Source organism: Bos taurus, chromosome 13 (genome assembly GCF_002263795.3).
Source record: "Bos taurus isolate L1 Dominette 01449 registration number 42190680 breed Hereford chromosome 13, ARS-UCD2.0, whole genome shotgun sequence".
In the NCBI taxonomy this organism is placed as follows: domain Eukaryota; kingdom Metazoa; phylum Chordata; class Mammalia; order Artiodactyla; family Bovidae; genus Bos; species Bos taurus.
The window spans coordinates 21,297,340-21,323,927 of record NC_037340.1 but is presented as its reverse complement, the minus strand read 5'-3'; the positions used below and the strand labels follow the sequence as shown (position 1 = coordinate 21,323,927).

The following is a 26,588-nucleotide window of genomic DNA, read 5'->3' as shown; positions in this document are numbered from 1 at the left end:
AAGTTAGGAATTAACATTCTTTTCTTTAGTTGAATTGTTCATTTTAATCAACCTATGGTTTCCCCCTGCTATTTCCCAAGAAACAGCTAGATGCATGTTTAGTATCGTGATGTGACCAGGAAAACAGCACTAACATTCAATCTAAGGACATTGTTTCAACTAAAAAAAGGTCACTTGCCAAATAGTCACTATTAACAATTTGTCATGTACAGTGGTACGTGTTGTGGGTTTAGCTGTTGTAGAAAATAAATTACATCGTTTCCAAGTTGTTTTGAAATTGAAATCTTTACCAAATGACCCTAAGATATAAAGTGATTTCCATCAAAACTTCAATAGAGTTGTTAAAAGACTTATTAAAAGCTAAAGTAATTAAGAGTGTGGTATCTGCACAGAGATAATCATCAGGGTACCATGCACCTTTATCTTTGAAGCATTATCTTTGGAACAGACCTTTGGAAGGTCCATCAGGGTTTGTCCCAGGTTTTACCTTTTATGGTAGAACATTCACAACCCCAATAACCCATGAATTCTACCTCTAAATAGAAGTCCTACATATGAACATGAAGAGATGTATGCAAGGCTATACACAGTACCAGTGTTCAAACAGCACTGACAGGCCAGGGAAATTAAGAGGTACAAACTTGCAGTTAATAAAATGAGTAACAGGGATGAAATGTACAGTTTGGGGAATGCAGTCAATGACTGTGCCAAAGCCTTTGACTGTGTGGATCACAATAAACTGCAGAAAATTCTGAAAGAGATAGGAATACTAGACCACCTGACCTGCCTCTTGAGAAATCTGTATGCAGGTCAGGAAGCAACAGTTAGAACTGGATATGGAACAACAGACTGGTTCCAAATTGCGAAAGGAGTAAGTCAAGGCTGTATATTGTCACCCTGCTTATTTAACTTATATGCAGAGTACCTCATGAGAAATGCTGGGCTGGATGAGGCACAAGCTGGAATCAAGATTGCCAGGAGAAATATATCAATAACCTCAGATATGCAGCTGACACCACCCTTCTGGCAGAAAGTGAAGAACTAAAGGGCCTCTTGATGAAAGTAAAAGAGGATAGTGAAAAAGTTGGCTTAAAGCTCAACATTCAGAAAACGAAGATCATGGCATCCGGTCCCATCACTTCATGGCAAATAGACGGGGAAACAGCAGAAACAGCAGCTGACTTTATTTTGGGGGGCTCCAAAATCACTGCAGATGGTGACTGCAGCCATGAAATTAAAAGATGTGTACTCCTTGGAAGGAAAGTTATGACCAACCTAGACAGCATGTTAAAAAGCAGAAACATTACTTTGCCAACAAAGGTCTGTCAAAGCTATGGTTTTTCCAGTAGTCATGTACGGATGTGAGAGTTGGACTATAAAGAAAGCTGAGCACTGAAGATTTGATGCTTTTGAACTGTGGCGTTGGAGAAGACTCTTGAGAGTCCCTTGGACTGCAAGGAGATCCAACCAGGCCATCCTAAAGGAGACCAGTCCTGAGTGTTCATTGGAAGGACTGATATTGAAGTTGAATCTCCAATATTTTGGCCACCTGATGTGAAGTCCTGACTCATTGGAAAAGACTGATGCTGGAAAAGATTGAGAGCAGGAGGAGAAGGAGATGACAGAGGATGAGATGGTTGGGTGGCATCACCGACTCAATGGACATGAGTTTGAGTAAACTCCAGGAGTTGGTGATGGACAGGGAGGCCTGGCGTGCTGCAGTTCATGGGGTTGCAAAGAGTCGGACACAACTGAGCAACTGAACTGAACTGAACTTGATAACATAACATCTTTGTATAGTGACAAAGGCAGTTAAAAGGTACAAACTTCCAGTTATAATTACTGGGAATGTAATACACAACATGATAAATGTAATTAACATTACTATACATTACATATCAAAGTTCTTAAGAGAGTAAACCTTGAATTCTCCTAACAAGGCAAAAAAATTTTTCCTTTGTCTTTTACTTTGTACCTATATGTTCATTCAACTTATTGTGGTAATCATTTCATGATGTATGGACATCAAATCATTTGCTCTCTACCTTAAACCTGGGTTCTATCCCTGGGTCAGGAAGATCCACTGGAGAAGGAAATGGCAATTCACTCTGGTATTCGTGCCTGGTAAATCGCACGGAGAGAGGAGCCTGGTGGGCAAGAGTCCATGGAGTCGCACAGAGTGGGACATGACTCAGTAGGCACACGCACCTTAAACCTACACTGTGTTATGTATCAATTGCATCTCAGTAAAATGGAAATAAAATATGCCATGCCCTCGTTCCATTTTAAGAAAAGTACTGATTTTTTATTGATGGAAGATTGGATACACCTCTTATAGAAAAATAACTGGAAGACTATATAAATCGGTTGGGGGATAAATCAACTGGGAAAGTTAGGACCAACACAATTACATGTGATACATATATACAAAATTCAGCCTCAATCAAAATTGTTTCATAACCTATAAAAATTGTACAGTTCTTGCCATATTTACAAATGTCACTACAGTGTTTTGATACAGGAAATATTATTACGTATACTTCACATTAATCTAAAGCTTTCATAAAGTCCATTTAAGTTGAATAAAATAAATAAGCATTTAGAACACTACATAAAATGTCAAAATTCAAATTATAAATCCAAACAGGTAAAAATACTATGCAAGATATACAATACCCTATGGCTGGATGGCATCACCGACTCAATGGACATGAGTCTGAGTGAACTCTGAGACTTGGCGATGGACAGGGAGGCCTGGTGTGCTGAGATCCATGGGGTTGTGAAGAGTACGACACGACTGAGCAACTAAACTGAACTGATGATGTTATATCAACATATGAAAATAAAACATTGAGCAATACCTTTATAATGTAGCCAGAACATTTTCAAACTAAAATGTGAAATGGCTTTTTTTTTTTAACCTTACAAGTCAACTTTACTTTTATAGGGCATTCAGAGTTTTCAAATAGGTGTTAAAATACTCTTTAAACTTTTGTTGCATGACAATAAACTCAATGACTCTATTCCTACTGCAAACAAACAAGAACCAAAGATGCAAATACATAGCAATATGCCTTTTAGTTCAATTCTTGTTTCTTGGAATACAGAAAATGGTAAATAATTGAAATGAAAATAGATTTGAAATATGTAAATTAGAAATTACTACTACTACTAAGTCGCTTCAGTCATGTCCAACTCTGTGCGACCCCACAGATGGCAGCCCACCAGGCTCCACTGTCCCTGGGAGTCTCCAGGCAGGAACACTGGAGTGGGTTTCCATTTCCTTCTCCAATGCATGAAAGTAAAAAGTGAAAGTGAAGTCGCTCAGTCGTGTCCGACTCTTCGCAACCCCATGGACTGCAGCCTACCAGGCTCCTCTGTCCATGGGATTTTCCAGGCAAGAGTACTGGAGTGGGTTGCCATTGCCTTCTCCAAGGAATTAGAAATCAGTGATATAAAATTAAAAACAAGTTGACTGTCTACTAAAAGGGCTAAGTTACCCTTACAGTTACCCGTACCCTTAAAAGGAAAAAGTAATTATAGGTGTATGTTCCCAGGAAGTATATAAATACTAAAAGGTCACAATTAAACTAGCTAATATCAATCAATCATACTTCAATTAAAGTCAATAAATAAGACAGCTAACATCAGATGATATATTTGAAAGAAGTATGCATATTAGTGCCCTATAACTAATTTTAAACATAAAACTATGGTCTAACAAAATAATTGAGTTTTTTTTTTAATCAAAAGTTCAGTACAGGATTCCTTTAAATATCAAGAACCCATAAGCATTGAAAATATGAGTTAGTATAGCAAAAATTAATTCCTGTACACTTTTTCAGGACTATTTTGCAATGTAGATTACATTGATATAATTTCTTCATAGACCCTTTTGAATGTATTGAAGGAAATGGATAACAGATGGAAAAGGGGAGGGTGCAAGCAAAAGAAGTCAGATACTGCTACATCTGCAGTAAGGTTAATAGGCTCTTTTAACCAAACAAAAATATACCAACTGAATAATCAGGTTCATTGGGTCAGTAGTAGCTGCTGTCTAAGCTGTATCTTGGAGAGAATTATGCAAATACGTATGTACTATATGTACATAGACTCAGAAAGAGCTGTACCTTAAATGCACCTACAGGACTATTTTACATCTTGAACATCATTACTATTTATGAATTTCACATTGTAAAATAATAAATTCCACCTAGCTTACTTCCCTTTCAGGGTTTAGGGAAATAAATATTTAATACAATGTCCAAATTATGATTTCAGAGAGAAAAAGTTGGGAGCTACTGCTACAAACAGATACATATAAACACAGGAGGATATTACTACTATCTAAAAATCATCACTGCATACTGCATATTCCAACTGGACCAAAGAACACATTAGCCTGATCTAAATAAACCAGGGTATACTTACCAAGCAGCAAGCTTAGAGAGAATTTATTGGCTTTATGTAGACTTCTCCTATCACTGAACACTCCAAGGAGTATGTACAAACTTGACTTTTAAACATTCTGATTCTTATGCAGTTTATCCACAGGGCAAATTCCCATCAGGTTCTCTATAGTCCTATAGCCACAGTCAGCTAAGCACCTTACCTAGAGGATCAGACCTTGAACAATACGTATTCAAGGGAAAATTTCCAATTAATGAGTGAAAAATAATAGGTGGGGGAAAGAGAGGAACTAAGTCATAAGATTCCAGAAAAGTAAAATGGAAGTCATTTTGCATCCCTGCCTTCTTGACCCTCTCTTGACAAAATCACAGGCCACTGTCTACCGTAATGCCTGAAGCAGGGAAGACAGTTGATTTTAATTTGGAGGGGAAAGGTGAGTTACTAGTGCTCAGATGTATTTGGATGGCCTCTGGAGGAAGGGATTGCAAGTCTGTGTTTCAAGGAAGGTCATACAGTTTCTGACCCTGTGTTCAGATCTACAATCCTTAACAGGCTATCCTAATTGCAAACAGGCTCCTGACAAGACCTCTAATTCTATTTAAATACCCAAATCTGTGCCATCAATCCATATCTTATCACCTTTTTAATTAAAGAGGGAAAAATAGAAACAAAGAAAAAACATGCAATGAGTTCAAAGTCTGGCTACAATACAATATAGAATATTTTCTATTCTCCTCTTTCCTTGGATAGTATTCTTTTGGCCAGGCAATACATGACACAAGAAATAGTGGGAAAAACTGTCCTAGAAGAAGCATCACTACAGTACTGTCTGTCATTCTGTAGCAACTTCCTCAGCTGAACAGAATTATAGTCTGGGGGATAGTGAGAGAAGGCCTCCTGTGTAAACCTCAGGGAAGAAGAAAGATTTCTCAGAATGGGATACTAGAAAGAGATAATCAAAGCTTCATGAAATATGTGCTCAGAATAAAGACAAAGGACTGAAATTAGATGAAAAGAAAGCAGAAAAGAAACTTTGTAATATACAACCTTATGTATTAGGGTGATTGCTTTTTATTTACTTATTTCCCCTCTCTAAAACTAATACAAGATTTTAAGTGAGAAAAGCTGGACACAGCTAAATGAAAGTAGGGAAAGACAAGCTGAAGACCTAAGTAAACTAGTACAAAAAATGCACACCAGAAGGTTCATATACTTGTTGGACTCGAGCCACAAACTGTGCTCTGAGCTTTCAAAAAACCTCGTTTTTTTAAAGTAATATTTCTGGTCACTATTCATAATGTCCAAAAGATACAAACAAACCAGTTCACAAGAACTATATCATTGTTAAGACACAATATCTTTCTTTCCCTCCCTCCCTCCCTCTCTCTTACTTGAGGAATAATTACGAGCAAAGCATTGCACCACACCACCAACCGCCTTCCCCAGAAACATTTACCATAACGAGTTTTGTGCTTAGTCGTGTCCAACTCTTTGTGACTCCACGGACTGTAGCCTGCCAAGCTCCTCTGTCCATGGAATTTTCCAGGCAAGAATACTGGAGTAAGTTGCCATTTCCTACTCCAAGCAATCTTCCTCACCAGTGATCAAACTTGCATCTCCTATGTCTCCTTCATTGGCAGGTGGATTCTTCACCACTCCACCACTTGGGAAATCCAATAATGAGTTTTAGGAGACTGTTTTTAAAGCCACCTTCAGTGTAGGTTAATGCAATGAGGCCTAAGCACAATTCAGTTCAAAAGTAATTTCAAAAAGAACTGCTGCTGCTGCTAAGTCGCTTCAGTCGTGTCCAACTCTGTGCGACCTCAGAGACGGCAGCCCACCAGGCTCCCCCACAACTGGGATTCTCCAGGCAAGAACACTGGAGTGGGTTTCCAAAAGAACTAAACTTATTTAATAGTGTTCATCTCCACTGAAAATAGAGCACCACCACTATATACACATAATATGTATACACACACATATATACATACATATATACATATATATATACATACTATGAGTATACACTGTACTTTAAGATATTAGATTAAGTACACGAGAGAAAATATAGTCAGAACTCAGAAGTGTAGCAGAATAGTGCGAGGAACTTTTTGAAAGTTCTATTAACAGAAGGTTTAAGGCCATTATCACAGACCTTTGGATTCTCTTCTCTCATTTTAAACTATTGTTCTGAGGCCTGTTGTATATTCATTTCCATCTTACTGGTAATGGCCATGCTGAAGAGCCTGTTTTTTTGTTTTGTTTTGTTTTTTGTTTTTTAAATAAAGAAAGGTAGTTATTGGCTCATATAACTGAAAAGTCCAGGGGATATAATAGCTTCAGGCATGGTTGGATCCAGGGGCACAAACATTGTCAACAGGACTCAAGTTTCCCCATCATGTGGCTCTGCTTTCCTCTGACTAGCTTCATTCAGAGGCTGTGGTTCATGTAGTGGGAAACTGACTTAAGATTTTAAATCTCATAATCATGCTTGATCAATTCACTCATCTCTATGAACATTCTGTTTCTACAAGGGAAGATACATTTTAGGAAGCAAAAATTGAGACCAAAACTATTGAAAAGAATCCACAGTATCCACATCTTTGCATGGAAGTATCTGATTCTCGCAGACAAGAAATCTGTGGGGAGTGAATTAGTATTTTCCACTCCTAAGTTTTACTCAAGCACATTCTTCTTGATAAGAACCTCTTTCTAAAGATCAAACTTAAGAAATGCATAAATGGTCCTAATTGTAATGATTCTGAATCTCTCTGCAAACATCCATGAATTTCAAACCTTACTTCTGAACTGAAAATTCGAGATTAGTTATGTCTCATTCCAAACTTACCCAGCCTCAGGCTTCAACTTCTATCTATTCTCTAAAGAAAGAAGACTCTCACATTCCATATTTTAAAAATGATTTATATGCAATTCAGAGTCATTGATAAAAAAATATTTTTTTAAATTTTCTAATAATCTGACACATGCCCATTTTATAGAGAATATTCACTTGAATTAACCCTCTGTCATAATCTTTTGCTACAGATATGTCTATATATAGTGACAGTACATCTCAACAGAAATACTCTCATAGCAAACTCCACAAATTAGTGGTATTTCAAACTAAGTTTTTAAACTCTAATGAAAGCAGAAAATAATAGAAAAACATCCAACTAGAGAAACAACTAAATGTAAATGATTTGCTAAAAATAAACTACTTCTCTCTACAACAATATTAGAAAGTTTAAAAAAAGTGAAAATTCCTTGGGGCCCTAAATTATCATTGCTCTCTCTATAGTGGTAATGAACTTATTGTTGCATTAAATCACATTTAAGAGCACTAATGAGGCCAAAGTATAACTACATACTTTTAGACCTTTTTTCCTGATTTAAACTTTTAAATTCTTTAAGATTAATGCATCTATCTCCTTTGACATTGTTACTAAACTTTTACAATCAGTTCAGGATATAAAGATGAATGTATAACAATATGGAAATGATTTGAGACTTATAAAATTAAACATTATTCTAGGCTTATTTTTCTCTAAATATTGGTTGAGGCATACTATTTAGTATGAGCAAATACTTTTCAGATATAAGAATCAATACAACATATTCAATCTTTAAAAAAGTTCACTATACAATAACGAACTTTTAATCATAAGACAGATTTTTTTCAAATATATTCTTGGGAATTCCACAATAATGTGGTAATAATTGCCAACAGTGATGAAGAAGAGAGCATTTGGGGTTTTCCACTACTTATTATGCCACAAGAATGTATTCAAAGTATAAGTCTACATGTAGGAAGTACTATATAAATGTTAAATGAATATTTAACTTCAATGAAAATTGGAAATAAAATAAACTCTCATTATTTTAAGTCACCATTCATTTTTAAATGTCAAGTTGAAATATCAACAAATACTGCATATAGGAAAAAGAAAATATTGAGGATCATTAATCCAAGGTTTGGGAAAGAATGGGAAGGAAATTAGCAGTTTCTTTGCCCTCTGGTGGCAACAAAGTCAACTGCAGCATTTCTAAAGTAATGCATAATAAAAATGTTTCTGTTATGAAATCAGGTTTCTCCCCCCTGTGTCAAAATGTCTGTAATAAAAATCCTGATTGCTACATGCCAAATTCCAAGACTGTTGGACTTTTTAAAAATTTCACGTTTTGAACTTTTAGCTAGTCTGTTTTACAAAGGAAACTATTTTTTCTCTTCCGTTTCATTCCTATACTTTATATTTTACAGTATGCTAACTATTTAATTCCAAGATGATTTCATGAAAGTAATGGAGATTGATATCTTGGAAAGAAGCTACTTCACTTTGTAATATATCTTTAAAAAAAAACTGCCAAGAAATTTAAACTATTCCTTTTTACTTAAGCCTATAAATATATGGGCTTCTAGAGTAGTTTTCCATCAGAAATATTGGTTTACAACACCTGCAGATTTATGTTGAGCAATATATGTATTTTATAATCCCCAAAGCAAAAGCTTTTAATTATATGACCAATTTTAGAGTGGAGTGGATTTTACCCTCAATTTGAGAACTTAGTAAACATATATATATATATATATATATATATATATATTGTTCTTTCCTTAGTAACATATTATTAATGAAAAAGGTTCAGGAAAAAATAAACATTTGTTGACTTTTTTTTTTTTTACTGTAAATGCGTTATTTACTTTGAGTGCCAAAGAAGTTTTCAAATAAACAATTTAGAATGCATTCTGGCACACACACCTCTCTAATCTCCTTTGGGATATAATAAATTGCTTTCTTTAAGCATTTATTTATTTCATGAATATGCCCATGAAAATTACTGTTGCCCTTTTTAAAATAAATGTGCTGCATCCCAGACGAGTAACAGTTTTATTATTTTTTTTTACCAATGAAATGTATCAGAGAAATAAACAGAAGGTATGATGTACTGATATAAATAACACCTTGTCAGGAACAACCTATGTCCTTCTATGCACAACAAACCGACATCCAGGAAATTTGCGTTTTATTCACAGCTTTAAAAGTGGTATCTTATTGCCCACTCCCATCCCCAACACACACCCCTCTGATGATAAACTGGAGCACAGTCAGAATCGGTTTTCTCTGTAATATTTTCAGAAGGAGCAGACACAGTGTTTCGGGCTGTCTCAGGTTGGTAAAATTTCATTTAAGGATTTCCTTCTAGATTCACCTCACCTGGAATCCCCAGGTGCTCTCCCTAGCCCTCCCTCTGAGACTTGCAAGTTTGACATTTGTGGACGCCAGAATACTTTCCGAGGAATCACTTATTTCCCCTCCTCGGAATTAAAACAAAATATTGATTATCCTAACCAGCTAGCGTTTATTTCTCAAGTGTTTTTCCCTCATTCACCTCCTCTCAAAGTCTGTGCATTTCTTCGGAGGGGGGGGGGGGCGGGGCGAAATGGGGAGCAGATATTCGGTTCACGGTGGACAGGGTCCCGGAAGGCAGCTGGACCTTCCGCTCCGCATAACCTGGCCGGGAGAAGCCGGCGGGCCCCGGCCCAGGGCTGCATCGCAGGCTCAGCGCTCGACCCCGGGGGCGCGGTCCTGGGCTGGACGCGCACCTGGCTGGCGCAGCCGCCCGAGCAAGGGGCGCCTCCTCTGGGCTGTGCGGGGCTCCCGGGCTCCGCGCGGGGGCAGTGCCAGGCCACTCGCAGGAACCCCTGCACGTTCAGGCCTGTCCGCGAAGCCGGCCGGCGGAGGACAATGGGGCGGGTGGTTGGTCTCCAGAGGCGCGTCCACCCGACCTCTACCACCTCCTCCCCTCCCCGGTGTTCCGCCGCACCCACCCCGCCCCACTTCCAGCGCCAGCTCAGCCCCAGACAGCAAGAGCGAGCCAGAGGTTGGGACCTCCTGCGGGAGGAAGGTGCGGCCACAGGGAATTTTCTCCAGCAGAGGGGAGCGCTGCAATCCCCGGCTGCCACCACATCCGCCACAATGCACCCCCTTAGTTTATCTCGGCAGGAGGCAAGGAGGAGGGGAAGAGGAGGAGCCCGGGAGGACACGGAGCAGGATGCCAGCTCCTGGGGAGGTACCCGCGGGAAGGTTTCTTCTAACACCGAGCCCTCTCAGGACGCCTCGGGGGAAGACAGTACCATCCCCTGCTTACCGCTCAGGTGAAGCAAGTGGTAAATCCTTAAGAAAAACCCTCAGTCCCTACCACCCTACTCATCCAGCCAACCTTCTGCTCATCTGAGAGTCCCAAGTTTACTTGAAATGCAATTGCAGTAACTTTACCAAGGGCAGATAGATGGAGTGGAGGTGGGTGGAGAACTGGGTACCAGAGAGGTCTTCGACTGGGTAGGAAAGCAACAAGCGAAAGTGCATCTTACCATTGACTTGATTTCCAGGCTTTCCTTCAGCGAACTGAAGCCGGTCCATTAAAAAGTGGCAAAGTAACACAACTCCTGCAGCAGCCAGGTCGGCCCTCCGGAACCTCGCCATGCTGCCGCCGCGATCTCCCGCTCCCCGCCAGTCCTTCCCTGGCGCCCTGTGCTGCTCCGGGGTTCCCGTTGGGAATGGGGACAACGGGGCTGAATGCTGCGGACCGGTCTCGGAGGGACGCAGAGGCTTTTGTAAATTTCTCTGGGATTGCACACCCAGGAGCCGGGACGAGGAAGAAGCGGGTGCGAGCAGAGCGCAGTCCTCTCCGGACCTCCAGGTCTCCCTTCAGAACTTCCCACAACACTCGCAGTCCTCACCCCAGACACAGAACAACAACTGCGGAGACGAGAGGCCACTTGCAACTGGGGCTGGCAAACTCTCTGTTCCGCACAGGCAGCGCCACCCCAGTGCCCGCAGACGGTGACTTCCGAGCCCCAGCGATGCGCTCCACTGGGTTCAAAACAGATCTAATTCCACAGCCAGCGCGGGTGCCTCCTCCAAATCCAAGAGGGCTCAGAAGGAACTTTCCCCAGTCTTGGGATGGCCCCCCTCTAAGGAGGCTTAGGTTTGCGGGAAGGGGGTTAACAGCGGGCTGGCGAAAGCCCTCCGACAAGTTTTTCTTCTTTTCTTCGCCCTTACGCAGGGCGCGCGTCCTCGCCCGCAGCCGGAGGGATGAGAAGCCCCTGGGCAGGCTCAGGCTGCAGCAGTCTGAGGTCCGAAGGCAGAAAAATGTATTGGGAAAGGGGGGTGGGGAGGGGGGAAGAAACGGGGAGGAAAAAGTCAGGCTGAAACCTATTGGGATAGGGTTCCTCCTGGCGAAGGAGGAGGTGGACCCGAGCCCCGGAGTTTGGTGGCGGAGGAGGCGCCGCCGCCGCCGCCGCCGCCGCGCTCCCCCGCGCTCCAGCTCCACACTTTGGGGAGGGAAGGCGGCTCGCAATTTGCCAGATCCGCCGCTGCACCCTCCTCCCGCCTCCTCCTTCCCTCCCCCTCGCTCCTCCCGGCGTCTCCCACCTTCCTCCCCGAAACCGGCAGCTAGCACCGACCTGTCCAATGGCTGCACTTTCCTCGGGGCTGGCAGAGGAGTCGCCGAGAGATTAAACCCCGGGAGGAAAGCAAGGGGGAGTAAGAGGGCAACTCCAGCCCGGCGTGCCCCTGGCAGCTCGGCGGCCAGGAGCTCCGGGAGAGGAGGCGAGAAAGGCGAACGAGGAGGGGAGTGCCGGACGGCACCTCGGTGCCGCTCGGGCGCCATCCCCGCACTCTGCTCGCCCCCACCGGCGGCGGGCCAGCAGCGCCCGCACCCACCTGGCCCTGGGCGGCCCTCACGCCCGTCTGCGGGGCTTCTGCGGCCCAGCAGCCGACCCGGGGGCCACTCGCCGCCGACGGGGTCTTCCTGGGCGCTAAAGGGTTAATTACAGCTCGCCATTCCTGGGAGGGCGTGTGCTGCGGAGATTGGGGGTGCGGAGAAAGCAAACCCAAGCCAGTTCGGTTACTGACCCAGCGAAGCCCTTTCGGACCCCAGACCCGCGGGGCCGGTGGAGGAAGGGAGCGCGCGGCGGCTCGGACCCGCCGTGGCGGCTTTGTTATAAAGTGTCAGCGGGAGCGAAAGCGAGAGTTTAAAGAAACAGGAGGCCCACAGAATTTCCTACGGGGGCTTTAACTGGCTTTCGCTGGCTCGTTTGTTTTTGTTTTTTCAGCTCGCGGAAGTGCTTCAGCGTTAACCCTTTCCAGACCTCTCAATAGTCTTGTTTTGAATAGTTAACTTTATTTTAATGGGGGTAAAGATTTACAAAAAAAAAAAAGGGAAGCAGCACGTCGGTTAAAATTCTAGAACCAGACTGGGTTAGGATTCCACCTCCCCTACTGATTAGCTAAATGGCTTTGTTTTTCTTAAGTGTCTCAGTTCCCCATCCATCAAATGGGGAGAATTGTAGTTATACCCTTATAAGGTGGTTGCATTGGACTAAATGCGTTAATACGGAATAATTAAAGAGTTGAGAACAGTGCCTAGCACGAAGTACATGACTTTATGCTTCTTAAAGAGAAGAAAGGGAAGGAAGAGGAGACAAGGCGTTATAAATCAAATGGAGAAGTCGCTTTAATGTTCTAAGTGCAAACGGTCCTGTTAGTCTTTTCCGTGCTCTGAAAAATTGATGGGTGCCATCCATAACCACCTTAATTTTGTCTCAATACCCACTGGAAGTGGAGCCAGATAATTAAACTACTCTTCCAATTTGATGCCCAAAGAATGCCTCTCTGATGGTTACTTGGCTGGTGAGCAGAAGAGAAACAAAAAGTGTACCCTGTTGTCCTCAACCCCATACTCAACTTGCTATCTATTTTGCAAATGTTAAGCACACACACTTTTTAATGCTCTTTGCTCTCTCCTGAGTTTTCTTCCAACCAGTTGATTGTCCCTCTTCACCTTATTTACACAACCTGGTTCTTTTACTTCTGCCCAGGCAAGCGTTTTTAAGTTCTGGGTAACCTTACACCCAAAGCTGAGTACCTGAGATACTTATCTATTTAACATTAAGTTGAAAAAAGTAATCTTCCTATCAAATTCTGATTGTCATTTAATTAACATTGATTTTTTTTTTCTCTGTATCCCTGGTGACCTCACTACTTCATGAATCCCTGAAGAAATAAAACGTTCAGTGCAGCTCCATGTCCCATTTATACACAAAATCATGGGGACCCAGCAGGAGCCATTTCAAGAGCATCTCTTCCTTAGTCTGGAGTGTTTCCCCATCCCCTTTCACAGTAGAAAAATGGGTATTTCCTGCTTTTCAAAGAAGAAACAAGTCCCTGCCTCTCCTGGATATCATTTTCTATTTTTCCTTTATTATTATATGTGCAAGTTAGCAGTGCTTATTTTTGTTTGTTGTCAGCAATGCTTTGGCCTCCTGATGGAAGCTATATACCCTAAGAGGAAATCTGATGCCCAAAATTGAAAGGGAGCCAAGTGGTAATTCAGAGTGACTCTGGAGAGGCTTCTGTGTGTTTTGTCTATCTCACTGGTGCTGTTTCATTTTACTCATATCTTATGAACAAGTACATCTTATTCTGAAGAGCAGCCCACACAGAAAATACTTAAGTATGGGAGAAGATGCAGGTAAGCAAAATTCAATCATGCATGATGATTTAGTGCTCAGAACTAAGAAAGAAGTGCACCATCATAATAAAGTTAGGCTTTGGTACATTGCCTTAAATGTCAACCAATGATTATTTGTTAAAAATTATTTTTCCTTTACATTATAGCAGGTGACAAATAACTAAGATATATGTAGGATGGTATGTTCAGGGTGAAATGGAAAGTTCATTACTCATATAAAATCCTGCTAATTAAAGGTAGTATACTTTGTGGCCTAAATGATCTAAGTCTGCCATACATATTTCACCACAGAATAATCTATTTCACTTTCAGGGAAACAAATTAAGATGTCTCGAAGGAAAAAGTTTCATCTTCCATCTCACTAGAAAGAGAAGAGTTACAGTGAGTGGGGTTTGTTTCTATTTACTGTAGTTATAAGAACTGAATTGCTGGGATTTTTTTTGTTTGTTTGTTTTTTACTCACTGGCTTAATTTTAACTAACCTTTCAAGGAACAAATGAATCAACAGTCTTCATGGAGCAGTACTTGAGTTCCTTGTCCATGACAAAAGATCTGAAATTCACTGAACACCCTCCTTTTAAGATCTTAAAACTGTGTGTGAGAATCACTCTGGCCAACAGAGAACTTTGGGCATTCATTAGCACCTGAGGTAATGTCTATACAGATTTCAGGCCTGTTCACAGCCCCTTATTTATACTGACCTTCAGAGCCATTTCTGCACATTTCAAGTGCAATACTATCTACCTGAAGGTAATTACAATTACCCATCTCATCCCACCTCCAAATTTGTCATCTCTCCTAAACTGAAACTTGGCTAACAGGATACTCAAGAAACCATCATGCTCACTTAGAAAAGAATTGAGATGTAATACAGGCTGTGGGGTACTCACTATTTATTGTAACCTATTTTTTGTTATTTCAGGACATTATTATTGTTATTTCATGGACAGCAAGGAGATCAAACCAGTCCATCCTAAAGGAAATCAACCCTGAATATTCATCGGAAGGGCTGATGCTGAAGCTGAAGCCCCAATTCTTTGGCTACCTGATGCAAAGAGTCTACTCATTGTAAAAGACCCTGATGCTGGGAAAGATGGAAGGCAGGAGAAGAAAGGAACAACAGAGGATGAGATGGTTGGATGGCATCATCGACTCAACAGACATGAATTTGAGCAAACTCTGAGATGGTGAAGGACAGGGAAGCCTGGCATGCTGCAGTCCATGGGGTCACAGAGATTCAGACATGACTGAGTGACTGAACGACAACAACAAAAGGGAAATTACTATTAGTGGATTCCTTTTATTTAGTCCTAATCTAATATTACGACCTTTTCCTCCAGGTCTAAGGCATTTCCTCTCCCTCACCATTTGATAAAGCTAATCTTTTTATCTTTAGCATACAATTACAAGAGTCCTTTCTTCATCTTGGCTGATTTTTTTTCTCAATTCATCCCAGCCTCTCCTTCCCCCACCCTCTCCATCCCCACCGTGTCTGCAAGTCGATTTTCTGTCTGTATCTCCATTGCTTCCCTACAAATAGGTTCTTCAGTTCCATCTTTCTAAATTCCATATGTTTATGTTAATATACAATATTTGTTTTTCTTTCTGACTTACTTCACTCTGTATAATAGGCTCTAGGTTCCTCCACCTCATTAGAGCTGACTCAAATACGTTCCTTTTTATGGCTGAGTAATATTCCACTGTCAGAGAAGGCAGTGGCACCCCACTCCAGTACTCTTGCCTGGAAAATCCCATGGATGGAGGAGCCTGGTGGGCTGCAGTCCATGGGGTCGCTAAGAGTTGGACATGACTGAGCGACTTCACTTTCACTTTTCACTTTCATGCATTGGAGAAGGAAATGACAAACCACTCCAGTGTTCTTGCCTGGAGAATCCCAGGGATGGGAGAGCCTGGTGGGCTGCTGTCTATGGCAGCAGTCACTGACACGAATGAAGTGACTTAGCAATATTCCATTGTATACATAAAATATACATATATGAATATTCCATTGTACAATAGTCCATTGTACCACAACTTTTTAATCCATTCATCTGTGAATAGACATCTAAGTTGCTTACATGTCCTAGCTATTGTAAATAGTGCTGCAGTGAATATTGGGTACATGTGTCTTTTTCAGTTATGGTTTCCTCAGGGTATATGCCCAGTAGTAGGATTGTTGGGTCAATAGGGTAGTTCCTTGTTTTTTATTCACCTTCTTTGACTTCTGCTCTCAGAATCAACTGAGAATTCATTATACTATTTCTGGATATTTCAGCTTTTTGCTGTTTTATAATCTTAAGTAAAATTTTTAGGAACAGAGTGTTTTGAATGAAATACGCATTTAAAAAATTATATGACAGCTAATAGCACTCTTTTTTTTTTAGGGACATTAAGTATGCAAGAGTACTTAATGGCTTTTATCCTCATGTCAATAGTACATTTACTGTTTAGATGAAATTAAAATATAATTATATTTGGCTCACTCATAATGAAATAACATACTGCATTAAAACGGCATACATGTTTGTACTGTCTTCTGAATCTTAATAAGTTAAAGTTTTTTGACCAGTAAATTGCAAAGTACAAAAATGTGCAGTTCAAAATAGTAGAAAACAAATTATTAAAATGGACTAGTACATCCATCGGAGAAGGCAATGGCACCCCACTCCAGTACTCTTGCTTAGAAAATCCCATGGCTCAGTCCGACACGACTGAGTGACTTCCCTTTCACTTTTCACTTTCATGCATTGGAGAAGGAAATGGCAACCCACTCTAGTGTTCCTGCCTGGAGAATCCCAGGAACGGGGGAGCCTGGTGAGCTGCCACCTATGGGGTCGCACAGAGTTGGACAGGACTGAAGTGACTTAGCTGCAGCAGCAGCAGCACACCCATATATTATCAGGCCACTCAAGATAGCTGTTCTCTTCCTCTTTGTACAGCCTCTGCTAAACCAGTCCCTGCTTCACCTACACCCCACTCAGGCAAAAGTGCCTGCCCCCTGCCCCAGCTAGTGATTGTTCTAATCTTTAGGTCAGAAAGACTCCACCTGCTAATTTATTATAAGAAAACATTTGCCCTCCTGATGCTCATTAACCTCAGGGGCTGTAAGGGGCAGGCGCAGGCTGCTGGTTTCCATGGTAACTGACAGTAAATATAAGGGCAATTCCCCCTATAAATAGCCCCTACTTTACTACTATAAATAGTAGTAAATATGGCTTCCATGTCGCTTGCCTGTCGTATCTTGTCGGGTGTCACAGCATGACCCTTTATTTCAGACAGGTGAGCTCCCTTATCCAGTATTATTGATGTCTCTGTCACTGTTTTGAGGCTCTTTCTTCAGTATCCAGGCTGGTGAACTACAAGGCTTGTGGACTTGCCCAGTGTGACTCAGCAGCTGGTGAGCTAGTTGGGACGCCAGGGAAAATCCCTTGAGTACAAAGATGTCAGGAAAATATAACAGGGAATGGAAGATTGTGGGGTTAGTCCCAAGGTGGCCATCCACCCAGCATGGGGGACTCTCTGGCAGTTATCTACCATGAGAGAGATCTTTCTCTTCCATTATGTTGATAATATCCTGTTAATCTCAGAGTCTTTGAAGTTTAAGAGTAGAAGTCTTGTGCTGGTGGTTTATCTTGACTACACAGGGATGACTGGTGAATACAGATAGAACAGGGTCATAGACTATTCACAAAATCCAAGCACACCCCTGACCACTGCCCCTAAACTTACAGGCACAAGCTTTAAGGATACTAACTCAGGAATAGACTTGTGAGTTAGACATGGGCAGTCACCTGGGTTTGGCTAGGGGCTGTGACAATGGCAAAATGAGTGTACCCTTTCTCGTCACAGCTATGGAAAGCGGCAAAGCAACAATACAGTAGGAAGGAACGACAGCTACATGCAGTATGCAATGCGTTACAACAGGTGGAAGGAATTACAGAATGCCTACGTGAGTCATCAAGTAATGCAAAAACCCCCTATTCAGGGTATAGAAGAGCTGTGCGCAACATACAGGACCCCACGGACACAGTGACCAAGGAACTCAATTCACCTGCCACAAAGTTCAGACATAGGTCTATGAAAATGACATATGCTGGCGTTTTCTCCTGCTCTCTGCGTTTTATCCTGCTCTCTCAACTTGTGGGCCAGGAGGCTAACTCAAGCCCTAGGAACTATAAAACTGAACATTCCAAGAGCAATCGTCTCAGAGCCTACCTCACATTAAGCGAGAGGCTACTAGTCAACACCTTCAGAATTCAACTGTTGACACCAAAAGATGACTGCCAGTTATAGGTCAGGACAGTAACTTGCTTTTGCCCTCACCATCGGTCTATACCCCCGAGGAACATAAAAAAGTAACCTTGGGACTAGCAGGTAAATCCTCAATAGTTTGGGTTTGCTAAGCTATATGTGGAATAGAATTAGAAAGGTCCTTGCAGTTTTCATCTGTCTTTTCCCTGGACTCACTGAAGACTACTAAGGTAAGTAATCTGGCCCCCCAAATGAGAAAAGTACCATTATATTAACCTGTGGCCTGTTATTCTATCTCTCCAGTCTATTTGACATTGGCTGTGGGTATGACAGGCCAGGGCGAAAACTACAGGTAGGAATGATATGATCTCAGAATGCTGTTTATGGCTTGTGTTCTGCCTAATGGTCATGATCTTCCCTGTACTGTACCTATTAAATATCTTATATTTCGCCCCTTGCCTAAGTAGAGGGAGTCTGTTTGTGGGCTGGGCAACAGCAGTGGCCTCACTCACTGCCAAATGAATTTGATTGCGGGGTCTCTGGTCAGATGTCGTTGTTGTCCTCCTGTGGACGTCCATAAAAAATTGACCCGATAAGAACCTGTCTCCAAAGTTTGCCCACTTCTTAGACTCTGTATTCTATGTGTAGTATCTGGTTGCAGTACGCCTCTTCATACTTAAGCTAGGTATATCACAGAAGAGGGGTGGACCAAGATTGAAGGGTGGTGCAGGGTGTGTAGGGGTGTGATGTATGGTCAAGCCACTCAAGATGGCTGTTCTCTTGCTGCCTGTACATCCCCTGGTCGACCAGTCCCTGCTCCAAGTGTACCCTACTTATATGAACTTGTTTGTTTCCTGTCCGAGCTAGTGATTGTTCTCATCCTTAGGCCAGAATGGCTCCACCTGCTAGTTTATTAAAGAGAAACACTTGCCCTTGTGATGTTCTTTAAACTGAGGGCCTATAAAGGACATTCCCAGGCTGCTGGTTTCCCTGGTAACTGATGAACCAACCTGATGTCAATTCCCCCTATAAATGGTAGCTGCCTTCTCTACTGAGTAGTGAATATGGCTGCCATGTCCTGTCTGCCATACACAGTGAGGTGTTGCTCCAGGAGTCTTTATTTCAGACATATAAGATCCCCTATCCAGTGTCATTAACTCTGGTGCCATTTTCAGATTCTTTTTTCATCTTTGGGGCTGGGTCACTGCAAGGCTTATAGGCCTGCAGGGTGCTACCCAGCAACCCCTAAAAAGGGTGAGGGCATTACCTGACATTTCTTTTCATGTAGCAACAATGAGTACTAGCAACATAGACCTTATTCCTCGGTTATTTGCAAAGATAAATTCAACTCCTGCATTTTGCTAAAAAGGAAAATGGGCAAGTACTCAGCAAGCACTTAGTGAATTAATAAATGAAATATGTTAAGGAATATGCTGCATAATGCCTAATAGGAAACACTCAGAAAAGTTCTGAAAATGCGGATTTGTTGTGGACATTGTCAACCCAGGCTTTTCTGAACTGATCAAAATATGTGTGAACCTCAAGAAATATGTTTTCTAAGTGTGGGACCCAGCCGAAGTTGTGCTTCTGCAAACCCCGGGTGGAGACTCTCACTCCTAGCACAGATCGTGGGCCTTGTGTTCACTGCTGAAGTGCTCTGCACACAAACCATCATGTGACCAATATTCAGCCTTGAAGGCTTCTCCTGCACTTCCTTTTCTCACCTTGCATTAATCTTGTTTTCCTTTTCTCTAAATTTCCTCCTTTGCATCTTCATCATTTGAGTTTTTTATTGATGTAAAATTTAATTGGCATATATAGCTCTAGACTCATTCGTTTAAAGTGTACAGTGGATTTTCTACTTCCAGAACCATATGAATCACTCCCAAAACCTCATACTAATAGTTACTTCCCATTGTCCTCCCCTGGCCCAGCATCTGGCAACCACTAATCTACTTTCTGACTCTATGGATTTGCCTGTTCTTTATCCCTCACATGAACAAAATCAGACAATATGTGATTCTGGGCCTGACTTCTTTCGTTTACTGTGTTTTCAAAGTTCATCCATGCTATTGCATGTATCAATACCGTACTCCTTTTCATTGCCAAATAATATTCCATTGAGTGGATATACTACATTATATATACTCACCTGATGGACATTTGAATAGTTCCCACTTTGTTGCTATTATGACTAATGATGCTGTGACATCACTTACAATATATGTGGATACATGGATGATACACTGAGTCTTTTTAACTTTGTGAGGAAATGACCAACTGTCTTCCATAGTGGCTACATCTTTTAAAATTCTCAGCAATGTCTGAGGGTCCCAAATTCTTGTCCTCTTCACTGACACTTGTTATTTCCCATTAAAAAAAATACTTATATGGCCATCTTGGTTGGTATGAAGTAGTATCCCATTATGGTTTTGATTTATATTTCCCTTCCCTTGTAGCTCAGTCTGTAAAGAATCTCCCTGCAGTTCAGGAGACCCGGGTTCGATCCCTGGGTTGGGAAGATCCCCTGGAGAAGGAAATAGCAACCCACTCCAGTATCCTTACATGGAAAAAAATCTCATGGACAGAGGAGCCTGGTGGGCTGCAGTCCTTGGGGTTGCAAAGAGTCGGACACGACTGAGCGACTAACACTTACTTCAGATCAGATCAGTTGCTCAGTCATGTCCGACTCTTTGTGACCCCATGAATCGCAGCACGCCAGGCCTCCCTGTCCATCACCAACTCCCGGAGTTCACTCAGACTCAAATCCATTGAGTCAGTGATGCCATCCAGCCATCTCATCCTCTGTCGTCCCCTTCTCCTCTTGCCCCCAATCCTTCCCAGCATCAGAGTCTTTTCCAATGAGTCAACTCTTCGCATGAGGTGGCCGAAGTACTGGAGTTTCAGCTTTAGCATCATTCCTTCCAAAGAAATCCCAGGGCTGATCTCCTTCAGAATGGACTGGTTGGATCTCCTTACAGTCCAAGGGACTCTCAAGAGTCTTCTCCAACACCACAGGTCAAAAGCATCAATTCTTTGGTACTCAGACACATCCATACATGACCACAGGAAAAACCATAGCCTTGACTAGACGAACCTTTGTTGGCAAAGTAATGTCTCTGCTTTTGAATATGCTATCTAGGTTGGTCATAACTTTCCTTCCAAGGAGTAAGTGTCTTTTAATTTCATGGCTGCAGTCACCATCTGTAGCAATTTTGGAGCCCAGAAAAATAAAGTCTGACACTGTTTCCACTGTTTCCCCATCTGTTTCCCATGAAGTGATGGGACCAGATGCCATGATCTTCGTTTTCTGAATGTTGAGCTTTAAGCCAACTTTTTCACTCTCCTCTTTCACTTTCATCAAGAGGCTTTTGAGTTCCTCTTCACTTTCTGCCAAAAGGGTGGTGTCATCTGCATATCTGAGGTTATTGATATTTCTCCCGGCAATCTTGATTCCAGCTTGTGTTTCTTTCAGTCCAGCGTTTCTCATGATGTACTCTGCATATAAGTTAAATAAACAGGGTGACAATATACAGCCTTGACGTACTCCTTTTCCTATTTGGAACCAGTCTGTTGTTCCATGTCCAGTTCTGTTGCTTCCTGACCTGCATACACATTTCTCAAGAGGCAGGTCAGGTGGTCTGGTATTCCCATCTCTTTCAGCATTTCCCACAGTTTATTGTGATCCACACAATCAAAGGCTTTGGCATAGTCAATAAAGCAGAAATAGATGTTTTTCTGGAACTCTCTTGCTTTTTCCATGATCCAGAGGATGTTGGCAATTTGATCTCTGGTTTCTCTGCCTTTTCTATTAAACATCTTTTCAGTTGCTTACTGGGCATTAGTATATCTTCTCTGAAGAACTGTCTATCTACTCTTTTGCTCTTTTTTAATTGGTGGTTTAGCTGCTAGGCTGTGTCCAACTCTTGCGACCCCATGGACTGTAGCCTACCAGACTCCTCTGTCCATGGGCTTTCCCAGGCAAGACTACTGGAGTGGGTTACCATTTCCTTCTCCAGGGGATCTTCCCAACCCAGGGATCAAATCTGGGTTTCCTGCATTGCAGGTGGGTTCTTTACCACCTGAGCTACAAGGGAACTCCTTTTTAATTGGGTTGGTGTTTTTCATTATTGAGATGTAAATGCTCTTTGTATATTCTGAACACTAGGCTCTTGTCAAGATATATGAATTGCAAACATTTTCTCCCATTGTGTGGACTGCCTTTTCACTTTCTTGATAGTGTCTTTATATGCACAACTTTAAAAAAATCTAATTTAAAATCAATTTAAATATATTTCATTGTTTCTGCTTTAGGTACCATATATACAAAACCCAAGTATATTTCTAAGTCACAAAGATTTATACCTCTGTTTTCTAAGAGTTTTATAATTTTAGCTATTTTTTTAAGGTTTCTAATTCATCTTGTTTCAATATTTGGATTCAGTATGAGGAAAGGGACCAAAATTATTTCTTTGTATGTGGCTATACAACTGTCTTGGTAATTGTTAACAAAATAATTTTCTCACTGAATGAACTGGCATCATTGTTGAAAATCTATTGGTCATAGACTGTTTTATTTTTGAACTCTAAATTCTATCCATTAATCTATATGTGCATCCTAGTACTAGTACCAAGCTATTCTGGTTACTGGGCAAAAATAGTAGTTGGAATTTTGATAGGGATTAAACTTACTCTGTAGATTAACTTGGGAGACTTTTGCCATGGTAACAATAAGAAATCTTGCAATCCATTTATATGAGATGTCTTTCCATTTATCAAGGTCTTTAATTTCTTTCAAGATGGGAGTTTTCAGTGTACTAGACTTGTACTTCTGTTATATTTATTCATAAGTGCTTTTTTATGTTATTATAAATGGAATTTTCTTAGTTTAATTTCTGAATTGTTCATGGCTAGCATATTAGTTTGCTATGGCTGCCGAAACAATACCATGCTGTGAGTAGCTTAACATAAATTTTCTCAGTTTTGGAAACTTGATCAAAGTGTCAGCAGGCTTGGTTTCTTCTGAGGCCTCTCTCCTTGGTTTGCAGACAACTACCTTCTCTAAGTGCCCTCACGTAATCTTGGCTCTGTGCAAGTGCTTCCCTGAAGTCTCTTTGTGTAAGTCTTTATGTCCACACTTCCTCTTATAAGGACACCATTCAGACTGAATTAGTGCCTTCACTGACAGCCTCATGGTAATATAATACCCTCTTTAAAGAACTGACCTCCAAATTCTGAGGTACTGTGTATTAGGATTTCAACATATGAATTTGGAGGGCATACAGTTCATCCAGTAACAACTAGTATAGACAAATACAAATGATTTTTTTGCTTATTAGTCATGTACTCTGCAACCTTGCTGAACTCATTCTAAAAGTTTCTTAATATGTGTGGATTCTATAGTTTTCTGTATGTAAGATCATGTTTTCCACAAATAAAGCTCAATATCTTTCTTTTGAATATAAATGGGCTTTTTCCTTTTTCTTTTGGCCTGATTACCCCCGATGGAACCTCCAGTGCAATGATGAATAGAAGTGTTGAGAGTGGTTGTCTTGGTTTTAGAGGGAAACCTTTAGTTCTTTGATCACTAAGTATAATGTTAGCCATGGGTTTATCATTGATTCCCTCTATTAGGCTAAGCAATTAGGGTCTGTTCCTGTTTTTTTTTTTTTTATCATGAATGGATGTTGGATCAAGTTCCTTTTTCTACATCTGCCAATATGACTGTGCATTTGTTCCCTTGGTACGTGCTCAGTTGTGTCCGACTCTTTGAGACCCCATGGACTGTAGCCTGCCAGGCTCCTCTGTCTATGGAATTCCCCAACAATAATACTGTCGTGGGTTGCCATTTCCTACTCCAGAGTATCTTCCTGACCCAGGGATCTAACCTGCATCTCCTGAATTGTAGGCAGATTCTTTATCTCTGAGCCACCGGGGGAAGCCTGAAACAGGATACTGGCCCCAGATAGCTGAGGTAGATATCAAAGGAATGATTTCAATGAACTCAGACTCTAGTATATTCCCATACATAGAAAAGCACTAAATTCAATAACTTGAAATGTCTATTTTTATTCATGTGTGTTTAGTCAGTCCTGTCCTACAATTTGTGACCCTTCAGACTATAGTCTGCCAGGCTTCTCTGTCCATGGGCTTTTTCAACTGAGAATACTGGAGTGAGTTGCCATTTCCTCCTCCAGTGGATCCTCTTGACCCAGGGCTTGAACCCATATCTCTTGTATCCCTTAATTCTATTGGTATAGTGTATTGACAAGCAAATCTTGCAGTCATGATATAAATTCCATTTGGTAATGGGTTATACTCCTTTTACTAAGCTTCTGAATTGAATTTTCTAGTATTTCTTGAGGTTTATAGCAGCCATCTTGGTAAGAGATACTGATCTGTATTTCTTCTGATACTTTGTCTAATTCTGGTATCAGGATAAAACTAGCCTCTTAAGTTGGTAAGTGTACCCTCTTCTATTTTTTTGAATAGTTTGAAGAATTAGTATTCTTTAAACATATGGCAGAACATTCCAATGAAGCCACTTGGATACGGGATATTCTTTGTGGAAAGCTGTCTTGATCACTAATCAGTGTTTTTACTTTTTATTAGACTGTTCAGATTTCATTTTTGAATCTGTTTTGGTATTTTGTATCTTGTTCACAATGTGTCCATTTGTCACCTAATTTGTTGGCATACAATTGGTCATAATATCCCCCTAAATTTAGTTTTCATTGGGGAAGTTTGGTAGTAATGTCCAGTTTCATTCCTGAAGATAGTAACTAAAGTCTTCTCTTTTATTCTTGGTCAGTTGAACTAAAGGTCTGTCAATTTTGATCATTCAAAAAAAAAAAAACAAAAAACTATTTGTCTTGCTTTTCTGTATTTTTCAATTCTCTATTTCCCTCTAATCTTTATCATTTACTTCATTCTGCTTGCTTTGGATTTAGCTTGCTTTCTTTTTTAATTTCTTAAGGTGGGAAGTTTAAGTTGTTTTAGACATTTTTCCCCCAGCTTGACTAAGATAAAATTGACATAACACTGTAAGTTTAAGGTGTATGGTGTGAAGGTGTACCATGTGATTCAAGTATATATTGAGAAATATTGGCCCTAATGTTGGCTATCACATTCATCTTCTCACATAATGATGACTTTATGGTGGTGGTGGTCATGAGAATGTTTAAGATCTATTCTACTAGCAACTTTCAATATAAAATACAGTAGTGTTAGCTATATTCACTATGCTGTATATCACCAGAATTTATTCCTCTTGAAACTGAAAATTTGTAGTTACAATTAATATCTCATATCCTCCCACCCCTCAGTCCTGGACAACAACTAATCTATTCTCAGTTTCTATGAATTCAACTTTTTTACATTGCACATAAGTGGAATCATTCAGTATTTATTTTTCTGACTCATTTCCGTTAACATAATGCCTTCAAGGTAAATCTATGTTTACCTTGAACAGATTTACTTTTTTTATAGCAGGATAATATGCCATTTTATGATATATATTTATCTCTTCATCCATTGATGGATATTTAGATTGTTTCCATACTGGCTATTGTGAATATTTCTATAATGAACACAGGGGTGTGTTATCTACTTTGTTATCCACTTTGTTATCCAATTTTATGATACTGATTTCATCTCCTTTGGATAAATACCCAGAGTATAATTGTTCATATACTTTATTGCTTTAAATAAATAAATGCTTTAAATAAACAGCTTTATTTAATTTTTTGAGGAACCTCCATATTATTTTTTCATAGTAGCTGAGCCAATTAACATTTCCACCAACAGTTCACAAGAGTTCCCTTTACTCCACATCTTCACCACTACTTATCACATGCCTTTTTGGTAACAGATAGGAGGTGATATCTCAGAGAAGGCAATGGCACCCCACTCCAGTACTCTTGCCTGGAAAATCCCATGGACAGAGGAGCCTGGTAGGCTGCAGTCCATGGGGTCGCTGAGGGTAGGACACAACTGAGCGACTTTACTTTCACTTTTCACTTTCATGCATTGGAGAAGGAAACGGCAACCCAGTCCAGTGTTCTTGCCTGGAGAATCCCAGGGACGGGGGAGCCTGGTGGGCTGCCGTCTATGGGGTCGCACAGAGTCATACACAACTGAAGTAACTTAGCAGCAGCAGAAGCAGCAGCAGGAGGTGATATCTAGTGGTTATGGTTTGTATTAGTGATATTAAGCACTGTTGACCAATTTTATGTCTTCTTTGAGAAAATAACTATTCAAGTTCTTTGGCCATTTAAAAACCAGATTATTAGTATTGGGGTTTTTGCTAATAAATTATTTAGGTCCCTTATATTTGAATATTAGCCCCTTATCCAGAGATATGGTTTGCATGTATTATCTCCCATTCCATAGGT

The 26,588-nt window shown here is 40.9% G+C and overlaps 2 protein-coding genes across 6 annotated transcripts in view; one reads left to right on the top strand and one right to left on the bottom strand.

Moving 5' to 3' along the window:
- Positions 1-11,747, bottom strand: part of PLXDC2 (plexin domain containing 2) — a 430,201-nt gene extending 418,454 nt beyond the window's left edge. Inside the window, exon 1 of one of the 2 annotated variants that reach the window (XM_005214189.5) lies at positions 10,781-11,747. In XM_005214189.5, the coding sequence (XP_005214246.1) occupies positions 10,781-10,892 (112 nt within the window). In that variant the 5' untranslated portion in view covers positions 10,893-11,747. The remainder of the gene's footprint in view (positions 1-10,780) is intronic. The other variant, NM_001077928.1, reaches the window with a different exon arrangement.
- On the top strand, positions 10,967-15,367 carry LOC112449264 (serine/arginine repetitive matrix protein 1). Of its 4 annotated transcripts, none has more exons than XM_059892914.1 (4): positions 10,967-13,103; positions 13,721-13,944; positions 14,257-14,325; positions 14,867-15,367. In XM_059892914.1, exon 1 carries the CDS (start codon positions 10,967-10,969, stop codon positions 12,239-12,241), a length of 1,275 nt encoding a protein of 424 aa, XP_059748897.1. In that variant the 3' UTR covers positions 12,242-13,103; positions 13,721-13,944; positions 14,257-14,325; positions 14,867-15,367. The 4 variants fall into 4 exon arrangements, with proteins under 4 accessions (XP_059748897.1, XP_059748896.1, XP_059748895.1 ...); XM_059892913.1 differs by adding an exon at positions 14,435-14,593 and having other exon boundaries at positions 10,967-13,944; XM_059892912.1 differs by adding an exon at positions 14,435-14,593 and having other exon boundaries at positions 10,967-14,325.
- The last annotated feature ends 11,221 nt before the right edge of the window (positions 15,368-26,588 follow it).